General features: G+C 39.1%; 1 protein-coding gene across 1 annotated transcript in view; it reads right to left on the bottom strand.

Annotated features, from left to right (window-relative positions):
- The window catches only part of LOC120534524 (NACHT, LRR and PYD domains-containing protein 3-like), a 70,216-nt gene that overhangs the window by 15,502 nt on the left and 27,577 nt on the right, over window positions 1-27,137 (bottom strand). Inside the window, exons 7-8 of the mRNA XM_039762125.1 lie at window positions 8,597-8,773; window positions 1,582-1,634 (exon numbers count right to left, since the gene is read on the bottom strand). Of these exons, the coding sequence (XP_039618059.1) occupies window positions 1,595-1,634; window positions 8,597-8,773 (217 nt within the window). The 3' untranslated portion in view covers window positions 1,582-1,594. The remainder of the gene's footprint in view (window positions 1-1,581; window positions 1,635-8,596; window positions 8,774-27,137) is intronic.

Here is a 27,137-nt window from a genome sequence, read left to right as displayed (position 1 = left end):
TTGTTTTTTCTTATCCAAAAGAGATAATGTTGTTAAGTTCTTTATCTTGCACTTCTATTTGTAGCATTGTGGTGTTGTGTCCATATTGGGAGTATTAAGGCCCTTGCGAAAGTAAGTGGGCTTTTTGGTAACACATGTCGGTGTGCTGATAAGTGAGTAATAAAAGTGTGTTTCTAACATCAATGGTGTTTTATTTTTGTCACTCAGCGTCCAAAGGACTTCTCCAATTGGTTGGTCATGCCTGCTCCCTTTGTGGCTCAGCAACGGGCCAACTTCCCTCACCACCACGCTTCCTCTCCACTGCACCAGCTCTGCCTTGAACCTGACATTTCTTTTTTCTTACCTCTGATATCACCTCCCTCCATTCTCTTTTTCACTCTTCCTCCCAATCTAACCTACTCAGGCTCCTTTATCCCAGTGGGCACAGGTTCCCTGTCAAACAACCTGCATAATGTTAGAAGAGCTGCGCTAACTCTGCCTGCATGTAACAAACAATCAGCTCATCTCATCACTTCACATAGGAGCTCCCATGCCCACCAGACTGACACACCATTTTAAACTAAAAACTCTTAACATCAAGTACCCCATAATGCACTTTACCAAAGCAATCAAAAGGAAGGGGAGAGCTTTCTTAAAATCAGGAATCACGTTGTATGCAAGGCGCTTCATTCCCCCTAATGACTGAGTCTCCAACTATCATGACCTCTCTCTTTCCAGGAACTGTTATTGAGGTGGCCCGGTGGGGATCCTCATGCCTGTCTACCTCCTTAGAATCTTCAGAGGCACTGTCTAGCTCTGCATGGCCCTGAAAACAATTTCACACTTCCAGTTCTGTGGTTGATGCCTCCAGACAGTGTGTACTTTTTACCTTTCACCTTGTGACCGTGATCCACCTTTCACTATTTCTCTGGTCTGGAGTCTCGTCCAGCGTCACCTAGTGGACACTATCTTTCTAAAGGACACCTGGGCCAGGTCCACCAATTCTCTACTACAACGCAGGCCAGCCATCTCCTCCTCCAGTTCAGCGACTCTGAGCTTGAGGTGCTGGATCAGTTGGCATATCCTGCAGATGTAGCCATCATAGAAGACTACAGGATCTTCCAACACATCCTCTAAAAAGTCCAACATCCAGCAGGGGTTACACTGCACTGGCCTCAATATTAAAATTTGACTGTGGATTACTAAAATTTTATTTTATTTTTTTTACTTTTCCCTGTCTCTTCTCTTAACTTTGCGCTCCTCTTATTACTTACTTACAAGCTCCCCACTCGCACTATTTGTATTCCTTCGTTTTCGTTGTAATAAATTGTCCTTAAACTGTTGCCCTCTTAACTGCTCTACTTTCTTGACTGCTAAGAACTGTTCAATCTAGAAAAACACACTTACTGAATATCCACTGCTGGTTCATTTCTTATTGTCTTGTCTACTCCTACAACAACTTGTGTCTGATAGACGTCTTACTGCTACTCGCCTGTCAGCTGAGCTCTTCTCTTTATTGCTTTCAAGTCAGTCACTGCCTTTTTTCCCCCACTAATGAATTGTTTTTTTCTGTTATTTATAAGATGCCGGTTATTTACTTACAGAGATGTCAGTGTCAGCTACTGCTGCTTACTGCCCTGCCTTGGTGACAGAAGCTGGAATACAAATAACAAGAACAAGTACAAGTAACTTTTCCAAATGCTCCCCCAAACTCTCAGCACTTCCTACTCCTGTGCAGGTGAATGAAAGGCATAAATAAACCTTTTTACATGAAAAAAAATCTTTAAAAATTCCTGCATGGCTCCTTAGTGGAAACCAAAACACAAAGTTTTTAGGATCAAAATGTATTTTTAATTAACTCTCACACCTCAGAGCACAAATTTCTCAGCTGCTTCTCTTCCATTTTCAAGGATGATGTCAGTATGTCTCGGTCTCAGCATTACGTCCAGTCCAATTGTCATGTAATGTCATGTAACAACACACATCTGTGGCACAGAGCAGATTACATTGTGAAATTCAATGTTCTTTCCACTGGCGGGACAACAGGGCATAAGTGACACCAACGAGCCCTCCAGATCTTGAGAGTCCAACAAGCCATTGAGCTCACAATCAGCAGTTGGCTCTTTGAGTTCCCAAACCACTCTTCATTCACGAGGATTACTTTTGGTAAATTTCAGACACATTTTGACATTAGTGTCAAATAGTGAAAAGTGAAATGATTTGAACAATTGAATTTCAAAAAATTTCAATGTTTCACTTGTAAGAAAAAAAAAAGTGTTTTGCTCTCAGCTAAACTCACTTCATTCACAAAAGAAGAAATATGTTTAGTCCAACTAGTGACCTTTTTTTGCATTAATTCTGAATGTTTCTGCCTGTTATTTACTTTTTTAATTAAAAGTCTCTACAAAAAATGAAAAAGACTGCATATCCTCAGCTAGGTGGTTGCTGGTGGTTGAGAGGGTTGTTGTTTAATCAATGACTTTCCATGTTCTGAGTTTACTGAGAATACCCAGTGATGTGCACAATGGGGTGTTATTGTGGTGGGTGTTGAGAGACAAGTATCTTTGTGTCAAAGAATTGGAGATTCACCAACCTGGGTAATGTATGCAACTATTATGGCAAGCCAAGTTAACATTTAGAAATAACTCTAAATGCTTTTTAAGAAATCTGAAATTCATTTTATGATATCTTAAATAGATTTCAACGTATCTTGAACTAATATGCTGTGTAATTTGAGATATTAAGATGTAGGTAGCATGGTGACACAGCGCTAGCACTGTTGCCTCTCAGTATGGAGACCAGGGTTCATGTCGAGGGTCCTCACTGCACACAGTTTGTATGCTCTTCCTGTGTCTGTGTAGGTTTCCTTTGGTTGCTCTGATTACCACCCCCAATCCAAAAATGTTCATATTAGGTGCATTGGTGACACTAAATTGGCTTGTGTGTGTGGTTGGGGTTGGTGCTGTTAACCCTGCAATGGACTGGCATCCTGTTCATGGTTTATTCCTGCTTTGTGGCCTGTGCAAGCTGGCATAGGCTCCAGCACCTCCTTCAACCCTATTCAGGACTAAGTGAGCTGGCAAATGAGTAACTGATTTTCTGAAGTTTCTGAAATGTAATTCAGGATATCTTAATATACATTTACAGATGGCAGCCAAATTAATATTTACAGATATTTGAAAATTAATTTCAGATATCTTAAAATGTAATTTACTTTATAAGATATCTAAAAGTCATTCTGAGATATCTTAAAATAAATTCTTTAACATTATAAGATATCTGTAATAAAATTTAATATATCTCACAAGCCTTTCAAGATATCCAAAATAAATTTTCAAATATCTTAAAATAACTTCTTGTGCATTTCAAGATATCTCAAACTCCCTTCTTGTAAAATTTCTTATTCTTTCAATGGGACTACCTGTCTATTTTAATATGGCAAGCCAAAATAACATTTAGAGATATCTCAAAATACATTTCAGATATCTTAAAATGCAATTTACTTTTTAAGATGTCTAAAGCTCATCTCGAGATATCTTAAAATAAGTTTCTTAACATTTTTAGATATCTGTAATAAAGTGTGGGATATCTGAAATGAATTTCAAGATATCTCAAATACATTTTCAGAAATCTTAAAATAATTTCCTGGGCATTTCATGACATCTCAAAACCCTTTCAAAATCTCAAAATTGCTTCCTTCAAAATGTCTTATTCTTTCAGTGGGACATTCAGTCTATTTTAAGATATTTCAAAATGCATCTGAGATATCTTGAAATGCACAGGAAGTTATTTGAGATATCTGAAAATGTGTTTAAGATATTTTGGAATGTGCAGGATGTCATTTTGAGATATCTTGAAATGTATTTCACATATCTGAAAGTGGACAGGAAGCTGTTTCAAGGTATCCGTAAATTTATTTTGGGTATCTTAAGTTGTACAGTAGATATCTGAAAATGCTATTGAGATATCTGGAAACAATTTAATGTTTTTTTTAAAAATATCTCAAATAATCTCAATTGGAGATATCTTGAAATGCATTCTAAGATTTCTCAGGTGGAGCAGATACCCAATGTAAGACATCTTGAAATGAATTTGAGATATCCAAAAATGTATTTTACATAACTCAAACAACTATGAATTTCAAGATTTCTCAAATGCTTTTTAAGATATCTTAATTATATTTTCAGATATTTTAAAATAAGTTCCTGTGCAATCTGCGATATTCTCAAATACAATTTGAGATATCTTAACATAAACAGGAAGTCCTAGTGAAAGAACAATAGGAGGTGATTTCGAGATCTTTAAATGCATCTCAGATATCTTGAAATAGATGCTGTTGTGATGCGACATTTTGCACACAAGCTGATAAATATTTTGTATGTCTTTATTTGTAACTAAGACAAAGCAATGTAATATTAGCGTTACATTATTGATAATAACAGCAATAGTTTGATGGCTTAAGAACCCATTCCCCCCCTTTTAGGAGTTTTATGACAGGATTCGGGTTAAGTGCCTCAAACAAGTTTAGTAAATGTTTCTCTGCTGAAGTCTTTCAGTCAATCCCCAAAGGATGTCCAGGCTGCCTAAATGCCAAGTTTCACGGTGGTAGGTGTGAAAGTGTTCTCTGCCCCATTGGTCTGAATTATGGCTGTTTGGAACTGGATTGTATCAGAAGCCTTTAAGTACCACAACGCCCAATTGACTGTAGGATGTGGACAGAGAATCTATAAATTTGCTTGCTTTACCCCTCATTCTCTCTCTTACCAAACTGATGAAGGAACATCTCACACACCATGAACTGAAAAGGACAACACAATGAAGAGCACAGCTTGGCAGCCATATTGAGACAGGCATGCGGCCTGTTCTGAAGATGGCTGACCACGAATGAGGATTTAACTAGAGACACTTAAAGTAACTAACAAGTCTGTGCGCCACCTGAAACACACAGCAGCAATTATCAGGTTGTATGGTTGCCAATATTCAAATGTACTTTGCTTATTGTTATTATTTATGAATATTATCAATAATCCATTATTTAAAGTGCAGCTTAACTCCTGCGTGTCTTTTACTACACCTAATTGTCTGAGTTTATAGATGTGGAAGGGAAGGTGGGGAGAAATTATATGGTACAATACCTGATAAACACTGGTAAGTCTGTGAGATTTGAGGAATTCTGACAAAGGCTACATATTAATAATACAAAAAGGGAAAGTAGAGTAAAATATCACTCTACTAAGACAAAACAGATGCATTTCCATATTTCTTTAATTCACTGTGAGATATCTAAAATGGGCGGCACAGTCGCACAGTGGTAGCGCTGCTACCTTGCAGTTAGGAGACCAGGGTTTGCTTCCCAGGTCCTCCCTGCGTGGAGTTTGCATGTTCTCCCCGTGTCTGCATGGGTTTCCTCAGGGTGCTCTGGTTTCCTCCCACAGTCCAAAGACAGGCAGGTTAGGTGCATTGGCGATCCTAAATTTTCCCTACTGTGTGCATGTTGTGTGTGTGTGTGTGGGCTGGCGCCCTGCCTGGGATTGTTCCTGCCTTGTGTCCTGTGTTGGCTGGGATTGGCTCCAGCAGACCCCCGTGACCCTGTTAGGATATAGCGGGTTGGATAATGGATGGATGGATGATGACTGACTGACTGATATCTAAAATTCACTTCCAGGTATCTCTAAATGTTCATTTGGCCCACCATATGGGAAATTATTTTAAGATATCTTGAAATTCTCTTTTATTTAAAAGACCTAAAATACATTTTTAGAGATTTCAAATTAATTTCATGATATCTTTAAGTGGGTCTCTAGTTCACTTGAGATATCTTAGAATGTATTTCAAGATAAATCAAAAACAACTTGAGATTTAACAATACATTAACTTATTTCAAAGTATTGGGATAGCATTTTCACCCATCTACAATACAAATTAAGATATGTGAAATATATTTCAAGATATCTTATAATAGACAGGATGTCACTTTGAAAGAATAGGCAATTTTACAGAAAGTGATTTTGAGATATCTTGAAATCTTGTCATCACATTACAATTACAATATCCTTTTCTTCATGACTTAATGGATAGGAAATGTCATGAAAGTGCAGTCACATGGTGTCCCTTTGTCCTGAGTCACCTCTAATATGTTGTTGTAGAAGTGAGCAGCAGCTTTGTGAATGTCCGGTGGTCTTTTTTATCTGCCATTGGACTGGTCCAGCTGGTCTGTCAGGCGGGTTGAGCAACTTTACATTTTCTTCTTGTTGTGGGTTACTAGTTGTCACTTGTCACATAGCCATGTGCACAGAATTGTCCCCAAGCTTGTCTCAGCTCTTCATCTTGTCCTCTCTCCTGCTTTTCTCCAAGCTGTGCTCAGCCTTTTTCTAGTCCTCCCAGTTCTTTGTCTTGGCCCAGTCATCTGAGGTCAGGCTTGAACCTGAGTTTGTCCTTTTGTACTTAGCAGTTATTTTGTGCGAAAGCCCACATGTCCGTTTTAATGACACTGAAATATGTTGACTCAAAGCCGCCCTGTGACTCCTCTGTGGCCTCTCTGATCCACGTGCTCTAAACCGGCTAATGATGGCCTTGGTGGCCGCAGCTGTCACACTCCCTTGAAACTGAGACGTCAATAGTCAAGTCTGAGGATGAGCCGAGCAATAAGAACACAAACGAGCAAAAGGAGATGGTAAGTGCTTAATGGTTTGACAATAAAACAAAATGAAGTGTTCAAAACCTAAATAAAGTGAAGTGCTTCTTCAATAAATAAGTTAATAAATAAATAATTTAATATTCCCCAATTAAAAGAGTGTTGATTGGTGGAGGTTAAAATCACAGTACACAGTCAATAATAATCCATAGATAAAAATGAAGTAGGTTTTGTCCTTACCCCTTGAGTGCCGAGTCCTCACTCCTCTCACAGCCACTTCTTGACCTCCACTCCACTGCATCAGCTCAGCCACAATTCTGCATTTACTTTATTTCTCATTTATCCTTTGTCTCCATCTTTACATTTTTCTTTCCTGTTCAGTTTTGTTCTTGACTATCCTGCTCAGCTCATTTTAACTCACTGGGGTGCAGGTGTCTAATTCCAGACCCCAGAACACTAATGAGGACACTGGCTGAAGCACACGTGTCTGCAGGTGTAAAGTGCGCTCCGCCAATTCACCACCAACACTCCAGGGCTGCTCTGCTCCCCCACACTACCACATCCACCTTCGCCCCTCTGAGTCCACCATTTTAATTTAAGAACCTGCACACGACCACTGACCCCTGACATGTGTCACCACACAGCTTTGTATTTAGTTGTAAAGAGAATCACGCAGTGACCAGAGTGACCAGTGGGGCACAGGACTAGTGTGACTGGTGTCCTTAGTGACGTCAAATTATTCACATCTCCTGTCGCCAATTTGATTGTCAGCTGGCATTGAGGAAGACCCTGACTGACTGAAATGATAAAGAAGGATTTGTGAGGCAGAGGGTCTGGACCAGTGATGACATCAGTGAAGACCATGTAAGTATAAAAATATCAGAAAGGCGCTATATACTGGATTATTGAGGAAGTCATGTGACAGCCTACACTGATCATGTAGTGAGATTCTTGTTTTAATGTCCCACAAGAGACACAAGTGTGAGTTACAAACACAAGAGGGCGCCACTCCTCACACTGGAGTATCTCACTGACACGCCCACTGAGGTCACCTTCCCAGAATCCTCTCAGTGTCTCTGACGTCTACTGCACATGATGTGTGTGTCCACCTGTCGGTCACTAAGCCCACTGACAGATATATGTCGATGTTCTGTGTAGACCTGGTGTCATGTCTTGTAGAATGATGTCGGCCTGTTCAGTCCACTTGGCTATAATGGCGGTCACTTCTTGTGTCTCCCACCTTACTGTCCACACTGCCTTCAGTCCTAATCCTCTCCTCCCTGTCACCTTCTCTTTCTGTGTATGGCTGGCTGGTCATTTCTACTGTTGCTTCTCACCTTTCCTCCTGTTCCTCTGTCCGTCCTCCTCTCTCTCCTTCTCCTTATCCTCTGCCTTGTCCTCCTCTTTTATTCGTCCTTTTCTTCATTCTATTCATCTCCTCCTCTTGTCTCTCCTTATCTTTGATATTCTATTCTCTTTGTCCTTATCTGTCACTCCAGTCCAGCTCTAGCTGTCCACTACTCTTTGTCTTTAGTCACTTTAGTCGTCTCTTCTCCTCACACTGACTGTGTTTCTCGTCCTTATTCTATTTTAGTGATTTTTAACAAACTTTAGTGAGGACATCAGAGGAGTGTAAGGGGGAAAGTGACAATGGAGGACAGGAACAAGTACAAGATTAATATAAAGAATGGACAGCGTGGGCTTGTGGGACATGAGATAAAACAACAGTCTGGACAGAGCGGATGAGGAGAGTGACCAGTGTGGTGGAAGGACTCAGGGTCACAATGCTGTCTTCATGAATTGAATTATTAAAGGAAATCTGCAGTTGTGTCACCTCACGTCCATCTGTCTGTCCATAAGGGACACTGCAGTCTGTCCTGATTAAACACAAGGTCAGAGCCATAATGTGATAAGAAATAAAATTCATGACACACAAACACACACACACACACACAGACACACTCACACTTGGTGTTCACTTACTTCAGTTTCTCTAATTTGCAGTTTTCACTCCTCAGCCCGTCACACAGCTGATCCACTCCTGAATCCTTCATGTTGTTGTTGCCACTCAGGTTCAGTTCAGTCAGTCGTGAGTGTGGAGCAGAAAGAGCTGAGGAGAGAGCTGAGCAACATCTGGAGGTGAGACAACATGAAGACAGGCTGTGGAGAAGAAGAGAGAGACGTGTAAGGAACACATGCTGGGTCTCAGGTCACACATACAGGATGGGAGAGGAGAGGCTCATCACAATGATGACAAAGAGAACAAGAAACTGAAAACAGTGAGTAGGAAGACCAGTAACAAGATGAAAGAGCATCTTGGGAATGAAATAAAAAAGTCAAAGAGAAGCAAGATGAGCAGAAAAACAAAATGCATGTGAGCTGCTGGAGTCTCCTCTGTAGTGAGACACATTTAGAGAAGAAATGTAATAAGACAACACTGGGATTGAATGGAGAAGAAGATAAGAAAAGCGCAGAGGGACAGACATCATGTGGTGTGAAGACAAGACGCATACAGGGATTTCATGGCTTTCTTTCTTTCTTTCTTTCTTTCTTTCTTTCTTTCTTTCTTTCTTTCTTTCTTTCTTTCTTTCTTTCTTTCTTTAACTCTTCTTCAGTTTTTCTTATTTTTGCTCCATGCAGTTTTATCTGATGAACTAACAGAAGTGACAAGGACATCAGCTCAGCACATTTGTGTTTTCTACCCCATTAAGTGCAGTTCTCTATTTCAGTCTATTCCTGTTTCTCATGTCCACATGTGGCCTGTTGGTCAGACATATCAGTAACAGTTTGACTGGACTGGTGACAGGACAGCATGAGGAGCAACTGTCACCATGTGAGGACGTTAAATGACCAGAAAGGCCTGTTTAATAAAGTCAGAACAGTCAATGTCACACTCTGAACCTGTCACCTCAGTCCATATTCATTGTCATCTCCTCCCACAATCCCTCACTTTATATTCATCATTGTCACCTCATTAAAATCCCCATTCAGAAACTTGTCACCTGCATCTCAGGTCAGCCTCATCAGGATATCATCTGAAATTGTCTGTTTGTCTTTTGGTTCTCTATTAATACAAACACATATAGCCTGGGGTCTCAATAAGTGACATGACAACTACAAGCAGAGCTGGACACTCAAGTGTGTCACTGACCTGCTTGCAGGTGAACTGAAACTCAATTTGAACCCAAGACCAATTTTGCCCATAAAGGCTCAGCACACCTGGGTATGTCTTTTGATCTTCAGGTCATCCTGACTGGTGAAAGGTGGTCTCCTAAAATTACATTGTTCTCCACATGAGTGTCCAGACGGAGTTGTCACAGTTGGTGACAACAGAGTGACAAACTCAGAATTCTGTCTGTCATTCACCAATCAGGACATGTGGACGTTTTGTCTGACTTGAAGGTGACATCCAGAGTAGACAATGAGGACACTCTATTGTGTCTATTGTGACACCTTGATTAGACTAGACTAGACTAGTTAAGACTAAACCTACGCTTTGTATCAATGACATAATGGACATGAGTGAAATGTGACACTTCAGTCCTCGGCCATTCAGACCTTAGATTCTGACTGGTGCCATTGAACAGCTGATCTCTTTCAAATAAAGGCCTCAGTGGAGTTGACCTCAGTTTTCTTACTCTTTCTACAGAAGGTCAGCATCCCAAAGCCCAGCACAGAGATGGTGTGAGGGTCTCTTTGTCCGAGTAGACTGTGAAGTGACCCCATGACTGCTGACCACTGCTGTCCATTCACAGCTCTGAACATTCAGTCTAAGAGATTTTATCAAATGAATGGGTGACGTTCTGACATCGCCATCTGCTGGTTGAAACTGGAAAAACACAACACTTCATCACATGACTAGACAGGATGTATGGGGGTTGCATGACTGCCATCTTTGAGTCCTCACTGTTTGAATTTCTCACAACAGCTGATCATTTCTTCAGGACTGACTTTTGTCTTTTCTCTGATGTCTCTTTTTCAGTAAATCAAGCAATCAAGCTGCACAGGACAGTGGACAGAACGAGGGTGGACTAAAGATGACAGGGGCTTTATGAACTTTTACAAATAATATAAATATTCACATTCAATGTTAAAAGAAATTAAATCAATAGACAGGGGTTTAAATTGTGAGTGCAGAACAAAGGCCATCAGTTATGGAGAATTCACATATTTGACAAAAACAGAGGATTTAGGATCATGAACTGATACTGCGAGTTTCCACACCCACCACCTCAGGACCCCAGATTAGGAACTGAGTGCAGGGCACCTTGGCACCACACTAGTTCAATTGGGATTGAACAGTGAGAGGTTTTTTTACAGTGGCTAGAGTGCCAATCCTGCCACCAACCCCCAAGTTTCCCTTGCAGGTTGGAGGACCTCCTTTCATGGCTGGATGTAAGATAATGTCATACGCAGGAAGGGGCGATTGTAGGTTAAGCGTCTTGCTCATGGGCTTAACGAAGTGGAATCACCTTTAGCATTTATGGGATTTGAAGCAGCAACGTTCTGATTGCCAGCACAGATCTCTAATCTCAGAGCTACCACACTGCCCTGTTTGACAAAGATAGGAGACAGATGAAGAATAAGAGCGGCCCGAGTGTGAGGAGCACAATCATAATGTGAGGAGCCTGTCATGTCAGTAATTATTACATATTATTATTCTTATTCTTCTTCTTCTTATTATTATTATTATTACTCTTGGCTCTGGGATGGAGGACGTTCTTTCCAAGATGAGAGATCAGTTGTGTTTGTCCAGGACGTCTTATTAGACCCCTGAGTATCTGCCAACACTCCATTAGTCAAACCTGCAGGGTGGTATTCCATGAAACGCGTTTGTGAAATTGAGACTTAGCTGATGATGCCTTACTTGAAGAGGCCTTGTTTTCCATTCGAGGTTCAGTCAGTTCCATGAATGCCAAATGTTTCCAGTTAAATCAGAGGTGTAAAATGTACGACTACTTTGATACTTTAGTTAAGTACATTTTTTAGCAATTTTAGCTATTTGTATTTTACTTTTACTTTAGTAAATTTCTTTCATAGCTACTTTTATTTTTATGTCACTACATTTTGAGCTCAAATAGTGTAATTTTTACTTTGTTACATTCTCCAGCAACTCCTCACTACTCGTTACTCAGACTAAACTATTATTAATGTTGAATTTTATAAGTAATTCTCCACTCAGCTAGCTCCCCTCTTATTAGCAACATTTACAGAAGCTAGAGAAAATCAAATTCTACCTCAAACTTTTCGCCAAGCATTAATCACTGTCTTTCCTAAACAAAACAAGGACTTATTACAATGTGCATCATACAGACCAATTTCACTTCTGAATAATGATGTTAAGATACTCTCCAAAGTCCTAGCTAGAAGGATGGAGAAAGTGCTGCCTTCAGTAATATCACAAGATCAAACTGGATTCATTAAAAACTGACACTTAGCTTCCAATCTCCTATGCCTGTTTAATGTAATATATTCATCTGCAAAGACAAACACCCCAGAGATGTTATTATTGTTGGATGCAGAAAAAGCATCTGATATGATTGAATGGAACTACCTTTTCACTACATTAGAGAAATTTGGGTTTGGCCAGAATATTTGTGCATGGATCAAACTACTCTATACCAATCCAGAAGTTTCAGTTTGTATTAACAACATTTGTTCAGACTACTTTAAACTAGAACATGGTACCAGAGAAGGATGCCCCTTGTCACCACTGCTGTTTGCAATCGCCATTGAACCACTGGCAGTTCACTGTCAAAATTTTTATCAGATAAAGGGGATTATCAGAGATGGACTGGAACAGAAAATTTCTCTATATGCAGATGATAAGGTTTTGTATATATCAGACCCACAAAATACTGTGCCTGCAGTCTTAACAGCACTTACAGAATTTCAAAAGATCTCTGGTCTCAGAATTAATTTGAATAAAAGTGTGCTCTTTCCAGTGAATTCTCAGGCATACAATATTAGATTGGACACCTTCTCTTTTATTATTGCAGATCAGTTTAAATACCTAGGGGTAAATATCACAAGTAAACATAAAGCTCTATATCAACAAAATTTCACTGCCTGTATGGAAAAAATTAAGCAAGACTTGCAAAGATGGTCATCCCTTCATCTCACTCTAGCTGGAAGAATTAATGTTGTTAAGATGAATATTCTTCCTAAGCTTCTTTTTCAAAACATTCCAATATACATTAATAAATCCTTTTTTAAGCAATTAGACTCAACAATAACCTCATTTATTTGGAACTCAAAACATCCACATATCCACAGAGCGACTCTACAAAGACCTAAGGCAGAAGGTGGTATGGCTCTACCTAACTTCCAGTTTTATTACTGGGCAGCAAACATACAAGCTCTAAAAACCTGGATACAAATAGAAGAACATACACAGGATTGGTCCGCAATAGAAATAAAATCCTGCAGTACCAATTATGCTTCACTGAATCAGAATATGGAACCAATGTAGAAAGCATTTTAAGATGGAGAACCTTTTATCTCTGCCACCTCTGCATGAGAACCACCTTTTCAACCCTGTCAAACATATGCAGTTTTAATATCTGGAAAAAAATTGGGATTAAATTGCTTAGAGATCTTTATATAGACAACATCATTGCATCCTATGAACAATTACATTCTAAATTTAACTTTCCAGCAACACATTTCTTTCAATATCTTCAATTTAGAAACTTTGTTAAACAGAACCTGTCCAAATTTCCCCATCTCCCACCTTCCTCTCTGCTGGAAAAAATATTGCTCAGTCTCGAGGACTCAGACAGCATTTCTGCAATACATAAAAATATTTTACAGTCCCTCCCTTTCAAAGATCCAAGAGGACAATGGGAAAAGAATCTCTCACTCAACATATCAGAAAGGAAGTGGAAGGTAGCAATGCAGAGAATTCACTTGACCTCCATATGTGCAAAGCATAAAATTATTAAGCTCAAAATTATATATCGAGGACATCTGTCTCGCTTGAAATTGTCTAAAATGTTTCCAGGGCAAGATCCAACCTGTGAACGCTACAATCAAGTCCCAGCCTCACTGGGTCACATGTTTTGGGCCAGCACCAAATTAACATCCTTCTGGACAAAAAATTGTAAGTGCCTTTCAGACAGCCTTGGTGTAACAATCCCTCCTAACCTACTAACAGCTGTGTTTGGTGTTCTTCCAGATGGGCTTAAAGTGGAGAAGGTCAAGCAAACTGTGATTGCCTTCTCTACATTATTGGCATGCAGACTTATTTTGCTAAACTGGAAGAATCCTAACTCTCCTCTTTTCAGTCCATGGTTAATTGATGTTTTATATTATTTGAAATTGGAAAAAATCTAAATTTCACTTAGAGGATCTATGCAGGACTTTTCAAAATCTGGCAGGATCTGATCAATAATATTTTAGAATAAGCTCTTAAAGTACTGAGGAAGTAGATTCTCTCCCCATTTCTCTTTCTTCTCCATTTATCCACCTATTAAACTCTTCAGTTTATTTATTTTTACTATTTTTAAGTTTTAATCCATTGGCCATGCTCTCTTTCTCAGGGGTGGGGGTTGATTTGTTTTCAATCCTATTTTTTTTTTTGTAAAAATTGATCTATTTGTATGGAATGATTACAATAAAATCAATAAAATGAAAACAAAACTGTTATTAACATAAATTCATAAAGGAGACCATTCAGGTGTGTTGTATATCATTCAAATAAATTCACTGTAGCACCTTCCTGTGCTCTTTTGATCCTATGCTTTCCCAATCACTGTTAAGAGATGAAAACTGGTTGTGCATTTTCCCCAGAGTCGTATCTGAACACTTCGCTCAAAGATGTAAAATTCAAAGGTGATTCATATATAATGCAGTGCCTTCTGTGTCTATCGACATCTAAAGAAATCTCTGCTATCAAGAATTCACCTTTACATTTAAAGAAGCCTGTTGAGATAAGCGTTGTTTTCTCTTCTTATGCTGTGTTATATGAGCCCCTGAGTCTTTTCAGTTTTGTGTAAATAACATTTTATGGACACTAGTAATATCTGGAGAGAACAAGTTGTGTATTGTGCACATCATAATATCCATATATTGTTCAAACAAGATATTGTGGTGGATTCTTATGAGCCCAACTACTGAAAAGCTAGCGTGAGCTCAGCCATAAAATCTGCTGGTTAACTGGACAAGACAGACTTGGGTTCAAGTGAGACCTCGTAGGCTGAGATGGTCACATGAGTGTCTCTGAGTCTGGATGCTATGGTCCTGCTGTACCTTGTATGAGTGATAATAAAAGAGGAGTCAGCTTTTCTACAATCAGAGGTAAGTATTTGTGTTGCTACAGGACCACTAAAATCTGATTGAGAGCCACAAAGACCAATGAAATTACAGCTGACTTATGAAGTGAAGATTCTAACTTTGTGTACGAGAGTCAGCTCTGAGGAACAATACATTTTAACTTTGTAGTTGTTGGAAAATTACTGCGCATCTGTTATTCTGTCTTAAACTGAACTGCAGTGTGTGTCTTGTATCATCTCTCAGCTGTGCTAATTATTAGTTCTTTACACGACTCAGAAGAGAATTGAAATGTAACAGAATGTCCAGAGAATTCCTCAGTAGAACACGGACTCTCACATTTGTATTTGTCATTTTAGTGTGTGATACTGAAGTTGAATTATTGGAGTGTAATATTAATGCAAGTGTGGGAAGTTGCTATTCTGTAGACTTTAAATTGTTGATTGGAGGGCATTAAGAATATAAATATGTATTGCTGTTTTATGGAGGACGTTCTTTCCAAGATGAGAGATCAGTTGTGTTTGTCCAGGACGTCTTATTAGACCCCTGAGTATCTGCCAACACTCCATTAGTCAAACCTGCAGGGTGGTATTCCATGAAACGCGTTTGTGAAATTGAGACTTAGCTGATGATGCCTTACTTGAAGAGGCCTTGTTTTCCATTCGAGGTTCAGTCAGTTCCATGAATGCCAAATGTTTCCAGTTAAATCAGAGGTGTAAAATGTACGACTACTTTGATACTTTAGTTAAGTACATTTTTTAGCAATTTTAGCTATTTGTATTTTACTTTTACTTTAGTAAATTTCTTTCATAGCTACTTTTATTTTTATGTCACTACATTTTGAGCTCAAATAGTGTAATTTTTACTTTGTTACATTCTCCAGCAACTCCTCACTACTCGTTACTCAGACTAAACTATTATTAATGTTGAATTTTATAAGTAATTCTCCACTCAGCTAGCTCCCCTCTTATTAGCAACATTTACAGAAGCTAGAGAAAATCAAATTCTACCTCAAACTTTTCGCCAAGCATTAATCACTGTCTTTCCTAAACAAAACAAGGACTTATTACAATGTGCATCATACAGACCAATTTCACTTCTGAATAATGATGTTAAGATACTCTCCAAAGTCCTAGCTAGAAGGATGGAGAAAGTGCTGCCTTCAGTAATATCACAAGATCAAACTGGATTCATTAAAAACTGACACTTAGCTTCCAATCTCCTATGCCTGTTTAATGTAATATATTCATCTGCAAAGACAAACACCCCAGAGATGTTATTATTGTTGGATGCAGAAAAAGCATCTGATATGATTGAATGGAACTACCTTTTCACTACATTAGAGAAATTTGGGTTTGGCCAGAATATTTGTGCATGGATCAAACTACTCTATACCAATCCAGAAGTTTCAGTTTGTATTAACAACATTTGTTCAGACTACTTTAAACTAGAACATGGTACCAGAGAAGGATGCCTTGTCACCACTGCTGTTTGCAATCGCCATTGAACCACTGGCAGTTCACTGTCAAAATTTTTATCAGATAAAGGGGATTATCAGAGATGGACTGGAACAGAAAATTTCTCTATATGCAGATGATAAGGTTTTGTATATATCAGACCCACAAAATACTGTGCCTGCAGTCTTAACAGCACTTACAGAATTTCAAAAGATCTCTGGTCTCAGAATTAATTTGAATAAAAGTGTGCTCTTTCCAGTGAATTCTCAGGCATACAATATTAGATTGGACACCTTCTCTTTTATTATTGCAGATCAGTTTAAATACCTAGGGGTAAATATCACAAGTAAACATAAAGCTCTATATCAACAAAATTTCACTGCCTGTATGGAAAAAATTAAGCAAGACTTGCAAAGATGGTCATCCCTTCATCTCACTCTAGCTGGAAGAATTAATGTTGTTAAGATGAATATTCTTCCTAAGCTTCTTTTTTTCAAAACATTCCAATATACATTAATAAATCCTTTTTTAAGCAATTAGACTCAACAATAACCTCATTTATTTGGAACTCAAAACATCCACATATCCACAGAGCGACTCTACAAAGACCTAAGGCAGAAGGTGGTATGGCTCTACCTAACTTCCAGTTTTATTACTGGGCAGCAAACATACAAGCTCTAAAAACCTGGATACAAATAGAAGAACATACACAGGATTGGTCCGCAATAGAAATAAAATCCTGCAGTACCAATTATGCTTCACTGAATCAGAATATGGAACCAATGTAGAAAGCATTTTAAGATGGAGAACCTTTTATCTCTGCCACCTCTGCATGAGAACCACCTTTTTCAACCCTGTCAAACATATGCAGTTTTTAATATCTGGAAAAAAATTGGGATTAAATTGCTTAGAGATCTTTATATAGACAACATCATTGCATCCTATGAACAATTACATTCTAAATTTAACTTTCCAGCAACACATTTCTTTCAATATCTTCAATTTAGAAACTTTGTTAAACAGAACCTGTCCAAATTTCCCCATCTCCCACCTTCCTCTCTGCTGGAAAAAATATTGCTCAGTCTCGAGGACTCAGACAGCATTTCTGCAATACATAAAAATATTTTACAGTCCCTCCCTTTCAAAGATCCAAGAGGACAATGGGAAAAGAATCTCTCACTCAACATATCAGAAAGGAAGTGGAAGGTAGCAATGCAGAGAATTCACTTGACCTCCATATGTGCAAAGCATAAAATTATTAAGCTCAAAATTATATATCGAGGACATCTGTCTCGCTTGAAATTGTCTAAAATGTTTCCAGGGCAAGATCCAACCTGTGAACGCTACAATCAAGTCCCAGCCTCACTGGGTCACATGTTTTGGGCCAGCACCAAATTAACATCCTTCTGGACAAAAAAAATTGTAAGTGCCTTTCAGACAGCCTTGGTGTAACAATCCCTCCTAACCTACTAACAGCTGTGTTTGGTGTTCTTCCAGATGGGCTTAAAGTGGAGAAGGTCAAGCAAACTGTGATTGCCTTCTCTACATTATTGGCATGCAGACTTATTTTGCTAAACTGGAAGAATCCTAACTCTCCTCTTTTCAGTCCATGGTTAATTGATGTTTTATATTATTTGAAATTGGAAAAAATCTAAATTTCACTTAGAGGATCTATGCAGGACTTTTCAAAATCTGGCAGGATCTGATCAATAATATTTTAGAATAAGCTCTTAAAGTACTGAGGAAGTAGATTCTCTCCCCATTTCTCTTTCTTCTCCATTTATCCACCTATTAAACTCTTCAGTTTATTTATTTTTACTATTTTTTGTTTTAATCCATTGGCCATGCTCTCTTTCTCAGGGGTGGGGGTTGATTTGTTTTCAATCCTATTTTTTTTTTTGTAAAAATTGATCTATTTGTATGGAATGATTACAATAAAATCAATAAAATGAAAACAAAAACTGTTATTAACATAAATTCATAAAGGAGACCATTCAGGTGTGTTGTATATCATTCAAATAAATTCACTGTAGCACCTTCCTGTGCTCTTTTGATCCTATGCTTTCCCAATCACTGTTAAGAGATGAAAACTGGTTGTGCATTTTCCCCAGAGTCGTATCTGAACACTTCGCTCAAAGATGTAAAATTCAAAGGTGATTCATATATAATGCAGTGCCTTCTGTGTCTATCGACATCTAAAGAAATCTCTGCTATCAAGAATTCACCTTTACATTTAAAGAAGCCTGTTGAGATAAGCGTTGTTTTCTCTTCTTATGCTGTGTTATATGAGCCCCTGAGTCTTTTCAGTTTTGTGTAAATAACATTTTATGGACACTAGTAATATCTGGAGAGAACAAGTTGTGTATTGTGCACATCATAATATCCATATATTGTTCAAACAAGATATTGTGGTGGATTCTTATGAGCCCAACTACTGAAAAGCTAGCGTGAGCTCAGCCATAAAATCTGCTGGTTAACTGGACAAGACAGACTTGGGTTCAAGTGAGACCTCGTAGGCTGAGATGGTCACATGAGTGTCTCTGAGTCTGGATGCTATGGTCCTGCTGTACCTTGTATGAGTGATAATAAAAGAGGAGTCAGCTTTTCTACAATCAGAGGTAAGTATTTGTGTTGCTACAGGACCACTAAAATCTGATTGAGAGCCACAAAGACCAATGAAATTACAGCTGACTTATGAAGTGAAGATTCTAACTTTGTGTACGAGAGTCAGCTCTGAGGAACAATACATTTTAACTTTGTAGTTGTTGGAAAATTACTGCGCATCTGTTATTCTGTCTTAAACTGAACTGCAGTGTGTGTCTTGTATCATCTCTCAGCTGTGCTAATTATTAGTTCTTTACACGACTCAGAAGAGAGAATTGAAATGTAACAGAATGTCCAGAGAATTCCTCAGTAGAACACGGACTCTCACATTTGTATTTGTCATTTTAGTGTGTGATACTGAAGTTGAATTATTGGAGTGTAATATTAATGCAAGTGTGGGAAGTTGCTATTCTGTAGACTTTAAATTGTTGATTGGAGGGCATTAAGAATATAAATATGTATTGCTGTTTTTTATTTATTATTTAACTGATTGTACAATTAAATTAAATAATAAATCACTGCATAATTTATGGCATATGTCATTAATTTTAGACAATGTGGATGGTGGCTCTACGTATATTTCAATTTCCTGCATTTGTATAAAGTAGTACAGTGTGATTTGACACAAAGAGAATCTTTTTAAATTATTACTTTATCAGTTAAGTTCGTCAATTCATTTTGATTCACAAACCAATTTCATGTCCTCGTCTTTGAGGGAACAAGAAACATGTTTTATATACTGAAGAGGGCACAACTCACTCAGGTCACGTCATGGTGGGTACATAAGGACACCACTGGGTAAAATAATAGCAGTTAAAATGTCAGCGCATCTGTGAGAAAGCCAGTGTTGGTGTTAACAGTTTGTTTGTGTAAATTAGCAGACATCCTCTCTGTGACACAACAACACTGAGGACTTACGACCAACGAATCGTTGAGCAGAAATGTGTGAAGAAACGAGATGGGGGTCCTTAATACCAACAGCAGCACATCTGTATAGCGCCTCATGGGGACTGGGGCTGCCAAGTCAGAAGTTTTCTTTCTTTCTCATTTTCTTGCTTTTTAACATTGTGGTGTGTATTTAGACCACAGTGTGTTTGTGCACATATATTCATTTATCTATTTATGTATTCATTTATTTATTTAAGAGCTTCTGTACAAAGCTAAATTTCCTCCCTTGGGTGGTGTGTGTAGGGTAAGTAAGTAAGTGAGTTTATTCGTTCATTATATCTGTCTATGAGTTATTGTTGTTGTCAAATCTGGCTGTCAGGATTAGTTTCACACTTTTGAAATAAGCGAAGCTCACATCACCAAAACTTATTTTCAACATTTTAGTTTTTTTGCATGAACCTCTGCCATTTTGACTTTTACATATACAGTAAACTCACTGTGTACAGATTTTAACAAGTGCATTTTTTTCTTTTTAATAACATAAGACTGTAGTGAAATGTAACATTTTTTTCAATATAACTGTCTAAAACTACACATTTAATTTTTTTTTATTTAATTTAATTATGGCTTTTTCTCATGGTAGTTTTCTGAAGACACGCCTGCTTATTACTTTTTTGTTTAAAAATCCCACAATTTGTCGACTTAGTGAATTCTTATCATCACTTCATGAACTTCTTCAGTGCTGTTATCTCTCCAATTACCAGTTCACTAATAAATTCCTTGACATTTGTGTGAAATCCTGAAGCTCAAGAAGTCTTTGACTGTTTAAAGGTTGTCATCATTGTTTTGAAGGTGCTGTGTGTCCTTTTATTATACACACTGATTGTTGTGATGTGAATTTTGCATACAAGATGATAAATATTTTGTATGTCTTTACTTGTAACTTAGGCAAAGCAAATGTAATATTAGTATTTCATTAATGAGAAGCATTCATGTTTAACCCCCAAGACTAAGTCAGGATAGTGAATTTTACGACAGGGTTGGGGGAAATGCCTAAAACCACTTTGACCAGTGATTCTCTGCAGGACCCTCTCAGTCATCCCCACAGGAAAGCCAGACTGCCTATCTGGCAAACATCAGCTCAACAGATGGTTTTGGGGGGTGGCAGGTGTGAAGGTATTCTGTGCCCCATTGGTCTGAAGTGTGGCTGTTTGCAATTGGCTTGTATCAGATGCCTTTAAGTACCATGACACCCTATTGGCTGTAGGGTTGGGACAGAGAATCTATTAATAAATTTGCTTGATTTACCCCTCATTCTCTCTTACCAAACTGATGAAGGAACATCTCACACACCATGAACTGAAAAGATCAACACAATGAAGATCACGGCTCGGCACAGGCATGCGGCCTGTTCTGAAGAAAGCTGACCATAAATGAGGGCTTAACTAGAGACATTTTAAGTAACTAACAAGTCTGTGTGCCACCTGAAACTACACAGCAGCATTTATCAGGTTGTATGGTTGCCAGTATTCAAATGTACTTTGCATATTGTTATTATTTACAGTATGAATATTATCAATAATCCATTATTTAAAGAGTAACTTAACTCTTGCTTGTCGTTTACTACACCTAATTGCCTGAGGTTATAGATGTAGAAGGGAAGGTGGGGATAAGTTATAGAGTACAATACTTTACAAACAGTCTGTGAGATTTGAGGCATTCTGACAAAGGCTACATATTAATAACTAGCAAAATACCCGCGCTTTGCAGCGGCGAAATACTGCCTTAAAATTTTTATTAAGAAGAAAAGTAAACATTTTTAAACTGAGGGAAAAAATACAAATAATTATTTGTTAAGGATCTCTTTGTATAGGTATGAAGACTTCAGACATGCTTTAACTTCATCAGCACGTGTTCCTCTGGGCACTACTGGTAGGGTTTGTCGGACGTCGCCAGCCAACAACACTGTCAAGACTCCTATAAGTTTGTTGGTGTTTCGGATGTCTTTGAGGGTCCTGTCTAAAGCTTCAACACCTCCTCTGTGTGCCATAGTGCATTCATCCCAGACAATAAGCTGACAATGTCGAAGCACTTCAGCCATGTTGCTCTGCTTTGATATGTTACACATGGGGGATTCAGTATGGCTGAGGTTAAGAGGCAGCTTGAAAGCTGAATGAGCAGTTCTGCCACCCTCAAGAAGAGTTGCAGCAATTCCAGAAGAAGCCACAGCTATGGAAATGTTACCTTCCACTCGGATATTCGCAAGGAGAAGGTTTATGAGGAATGTCTTACCAGTTCCTCCTGGAGCATCAAGGAAAAACACCAAGCCAGTGGCCGAGAAAACATTCCTCATGACTTGCTCATAAACTGTCTTTTGGTCACTATTTAGCAACAGCTTGTTATTTGTGTTATATTGGCTAATTGTGAGGTGTTGTAAGATGTCTCTTTCAAGTACTCAGAATTTATGTAACTTCTGCCAGTTCTCTGAAAGGTGAAGGCAAACCGTAATGATCAAGAGATTGACCTCCAATATCAATTACGTAGTTTTCAAGCAACTGTAGACACTTGTTATAGATCAAATGTAACCACTGGTGGACTTTTGTTCGTATACGGTCTCTTTCAGTGTGTCTCCTAACATCTTCTGCTATGCTGTCTTTATGTTTTTCCCATAGGTTTAAGGGGTTTTCTGTTTGGCAGAACACCAGCATGACAGCAAAGAGTTCACGGATCTTTTGAGGTGACCGAGTCAGAGCAGCTTCCTGTAGAGTCTCGTCCCAGTTGATTTCGTCATGTAAAAAACCAAGTGCCCTGCAGGCCGACTTATAGGTCGGATGTAGGACACCACCAACTGTTCTGAGAGATTTGAAAGACGTGGGACCTGTGATTTCGTTGAGCAACAGTCGAAGATGGTAGCATTCGGGTGCACAGTGTAGACCCGTCCCAGCACATTATCTTTTTTCACTCCCGAATGTCCTGGTACAGGGTTGCCCTGTTTCCTTCGACGAAACATGTTGTTTGCCCACACAAAACATAATGGAATTTCATTATAATGAAGTTGTTTTGCAAAATCATCATGGTTGCAAAGGTCAAAGAACGCTAAAAGGGTCATCTGTGGTGGATTGTTTACTTTGTCGGCCACTTTGCCTTCTGTGAAATAAATTCTTTGTCCGTTCTCAAAATGCACAGCAAGATAAACGACTGGAGGGTAACGTTCATGAATGGGAAAACAGAAAATGTGCCAGGCTGCTTCAGAGCTACTAATGTAACACCCAGCTTCGTATCGAGATACTTTGTCATTTTGATTTTGTATTGTAAATACTGCCTGGTCACTTCTCTTGTTAACATACTTGCAGATGTATTTGATCGATTTTACTGAATTGCAAAATTCGACATTGATGTGAGCATTGAAGAAGCGGGACAGCACAGGACTATAAGGGTCCACCCATCTGTTGTCGATATCTACTCCATTGATGTTAATTGTATGACCTCCATCAGCAGGTGCACGCCAGTGGTACTGAGGGTAACCATCTTCTCCGGTCTGAGTTTCTGAGATGAAGGGATGCAGGTACTTCTTACTGCATATTCCGTTGATCATGCAGGGTGAGTTGATATTATGAGGTCCACATGGGCGTGAATCATGGTGGATTTTACTATTTTGTGGAGGGCAGGGTCAGTCTGTGGATCAGTAATTTCCGCACGGATCACTTGATCGCTGACTTAATCCTATCCTTTAGCCACAACAGAATGTGTGCATGGGAAATACCTGGCTTTTGCCACTCTATGGTGTACATGTAGCAATTTGTACAGCCGAAAATGTTACTCTTCGTGAGCAAGTCCATCATTTTGAAAATTTTAAGATGAAATACACGACTGATAAGGTCGTGGCGATCATGAGGTTTTTGATGTGGAAGGGGAACTTCAGTGATGTCAGTCCATTTAGGATTGCAAGTAAATGTGATGAATAAGTCAGGGCGGCCATAATGATGTACGTATGTCATTGCGTCTTGTGTACGCTCGTGCATAAAGCGAGGTCCTCCTGTGAACGGCGATGGTAATATCACAGCTTGACCAAGTTCCCTTAAATTAGTGTCATTTTTGTCAATAGCATCTTTCAAGTTGACGTCATTTTCAGCTCGTAGTTTCTTCTGATTTAGTCTGATATAATTTAATCTTTCGGATTCAATTTTTGCGTACATATCAACTAAAAACTGATTTAATAAAGTTTGCAAGAAAATGATAGTATTATCATGATGTTCTCTGATCATAAGCTGGTATGAATAGAAGTTTGCTGCAGAGACGGTTTTCTTCATAGGTAACCTACTGGCAGCATTAACTTGAGGTATAGACACAGAATAGCCATCTTCACCATAGCAGAACATGAGGGGATATTGAAGTGCATCATAGGATCTGTGGGTTTCCTTAATGCATTGCAGTTTATTGTCTCTGCTTTTCAAGACAATTTCCCTATTCTCGAACGTTTGCCCAACGATAACAACACCAACTTGACGTACTGTAGGTTTATTAAACCTGCCTTTGTGTGCATTTAATGGTTTTTTGTCGGCATGAATGACAACATTGAAGTCTTTGTCTTCATCTGAAATACTGTCAATTGCGGAGTGGAAGTCTTGGATGTAAGTGTTACAATCATGCAGCATTTTTTAGAATGCTGCACCAGGGCCGTGTTAACTCCAGAAACATCAGCGCACCGCATTTGTGCTTCCTTTTCATCATTCCCGACAAAATAAATTTTCAAACATTTGTGTTCCTCAGTCAGCATAGGTAAAAGACTGCCAATCAAGTGATACACTTGTCCCTGGACTTTAAATGAAGGCATAAAATTTCCCTCAACGATTTGGCTAGCACCAAATGACGTCATTTGAAATGTGCTGTTGTACTTTCGAATGTTGTTCAAGAAATGCTCACTTTGAGGATGTTCGCCATTTAACAGGCCCTCAAGAAGGTCAGGAAGCTTACGTAAAGGAGTGAGAGAGACTTTACCACCGTTACAGCACAAACCAGGAGACTCGCATTTCCACCTATGAGCTTGACAATACTCACAGTGAACATCCATGGATCCAATTTGTACTGTTTTGTCAGATTCATAATGTACGTTTGGGTCATACGCAAATCCACAATCGACTTTTTTGAGGCAAACCTGTTGTTTTCGTATGAGCCGCTTTTCATTATTGGGATCGTATCTAGAAACAGAAGCTCTATTAACTTGTGGATTTGCCTGCGAGTATTTAGCGGCAGCGTCCCTATTAACTTGTGGATTTGCCTGCAAGTATTTAGCGGCAGCATGTCTATTAAGTTGTGGATTTGTCTGCGAGTATTTAGCAACAGCGTCTCTATTAACTTGTGGATTTTTCTGCGAGTATTTGGCGGCAGCATCATGAAGTTGTTTCCGTCGAGCTGCATCAGGAAATGTACCACAACGTCTGACATGCCTCCTTTTTACTGTTTTCTCACAGCTTGGATTGCTGCTGTCATAATTGGTTTGAGTTGTGTTGAAGTGACATTCGGCATCTGTCAAGCGTTTTAAGCATACAACCAGTTTCATCGATATAAGGCAGGCAGCCAACTAAATGGGAGGCGTGGGGATGGGGGACGCAACGCTGCCTCACACGGCTACCAAGCTGCAGGCTATGGACATATACGTAAGTAGGATTCAGTTATGACCATTACGTGTAGAATTTCAAAATGAAACCTGCTTAACTTTTGTAAGTAACCTGTAAGGAATGAGCCTGCCAAATTTCAGCCTTCTACCTACACAGGAAGTTGGAGAATTAGTGATGAGTCAGTCAGTCAGTCAGTCAGTCAGTCAGTCAGTCAGTGAGTCAGTGAGGGCTTTGCCTTTTATTAGTATAGATACAAAGGGGGAAAGTAGAGTAAAATATCACTCTACCAAGACAAAACACTGATCATTAAAACTTAGAGGATTTAAAAATGCTAAACGATTAAACAGCACAAAAGCTAAATGGACAATATTCTTCAGCAAGTTTGATTTCTGCATCACATGTCACTCAGTTTATAAAAATGGAAAAGCCGATACTTTATTAAGAATTATGATGGAGTGAGCAGAGTGACAGGGGGCACAGGGTGAGTGTGACAGAAGTCCTTAATGGCCGTGTAGTGACACTCAGAATATTCACATCTCTAGTCAGCCATTTGATCATCTGCTCCCATTGTTGACCTGAGATGTGTGGAATGAAATAACAAAAGAAGGATTTGTGAATCTGGGGGTTTGGACCTCTAATCACACCAACAAGCTACAGCTGAATATGTGTATAAAAACATAAAAGGCGCTATATACTGGACTGATTAGAAAGTCACTTGATAGCCTGCACTTATTTTACAAGGAGATGTTTCTTTAAACTGTCCACAAGAAACACAAGTGTTAGTTACAAACACAAGAGGGTGCCACTTCACACTCTGCAGTACCTCAGTGACACGTCACCTTCCCAGAATTCCTCTCAGTGGCTCTGGACATGTCACATAATGTGTGTCAGCCTGTTGGTCTGTAAGCCCTCTGGCTATTTCAGTGCGCCTCCTCCACAGATCTGTGGCTTATGTCCTGCTTTACTGACTATTTTTGATACAAAGTGCTTGAATGACTACCCACCAGTTGCACTCACGCCAGTCATCATGAAATGCTTCAAAAAGTTAGTCATGTCACACATAAAGACTAATCTCCCAGCCTCCCATGACCCTCTTCAGTTTGCATACCGCTCAAACAGGTCAACTGAGGATGCCGTATGCTCTGCCCTTCACCTCTCCCTGACACATCTGGATAAAAAAGACACATATGTCAGGATGCTGTTCATAGACTTTAGCTCTGCCTTCAACACAATCATCCCTCAAAAGCTGGTTGTAAAACTTAGCAGGTTGGGCCTGAACACCACCCTCTGCAATTGGATCCTGGAATTCTTGACAGAGAGACCCCAGTCAGATTGGATGGGCTACAACACTTCCAGCATCATCACACTGAGCAATGGAGCACCACAGGGCTGCATGCTTAGTCCACTGCTCTTCACTCTGCTGACTCACGACTGCACAGCCACGCACAATACCAACCACATCATCACGTTTGCAGATGAAACAACGGTGCTGGGACTGATAAGCAGGGATGGTGAAACAACATACAGAGATGCTGTGGAATGGATGTCTGTAAAGTGTGAAGACAACAATCTATCTCTCAGTGTCGACAAGACAAAAGAGATAATTATGAAATTCAGAAAATCACATTCTGCCCACATCCCACTCTGCATCAACGGTTTAGATGTGGAGACTGTTAGGAGTACCAG

Source organism: Polypterus senegalus, chromosome 8 (genome assembly GCF_016835505.1).
Source record: "Polypterus senegalus isolate Bchr_013 chromosome 8, ASM1683550v1, whole genome shotgun sequence".
NCBI lineage: Eukaryota > Metazoa > Chordata > Cladistia > Polypteriformes > Polypteridae > Polypterus > Polypterus senegalus.
This window is presented reverse-complemented; position numbering and strand designations above follow the sequence as displayed.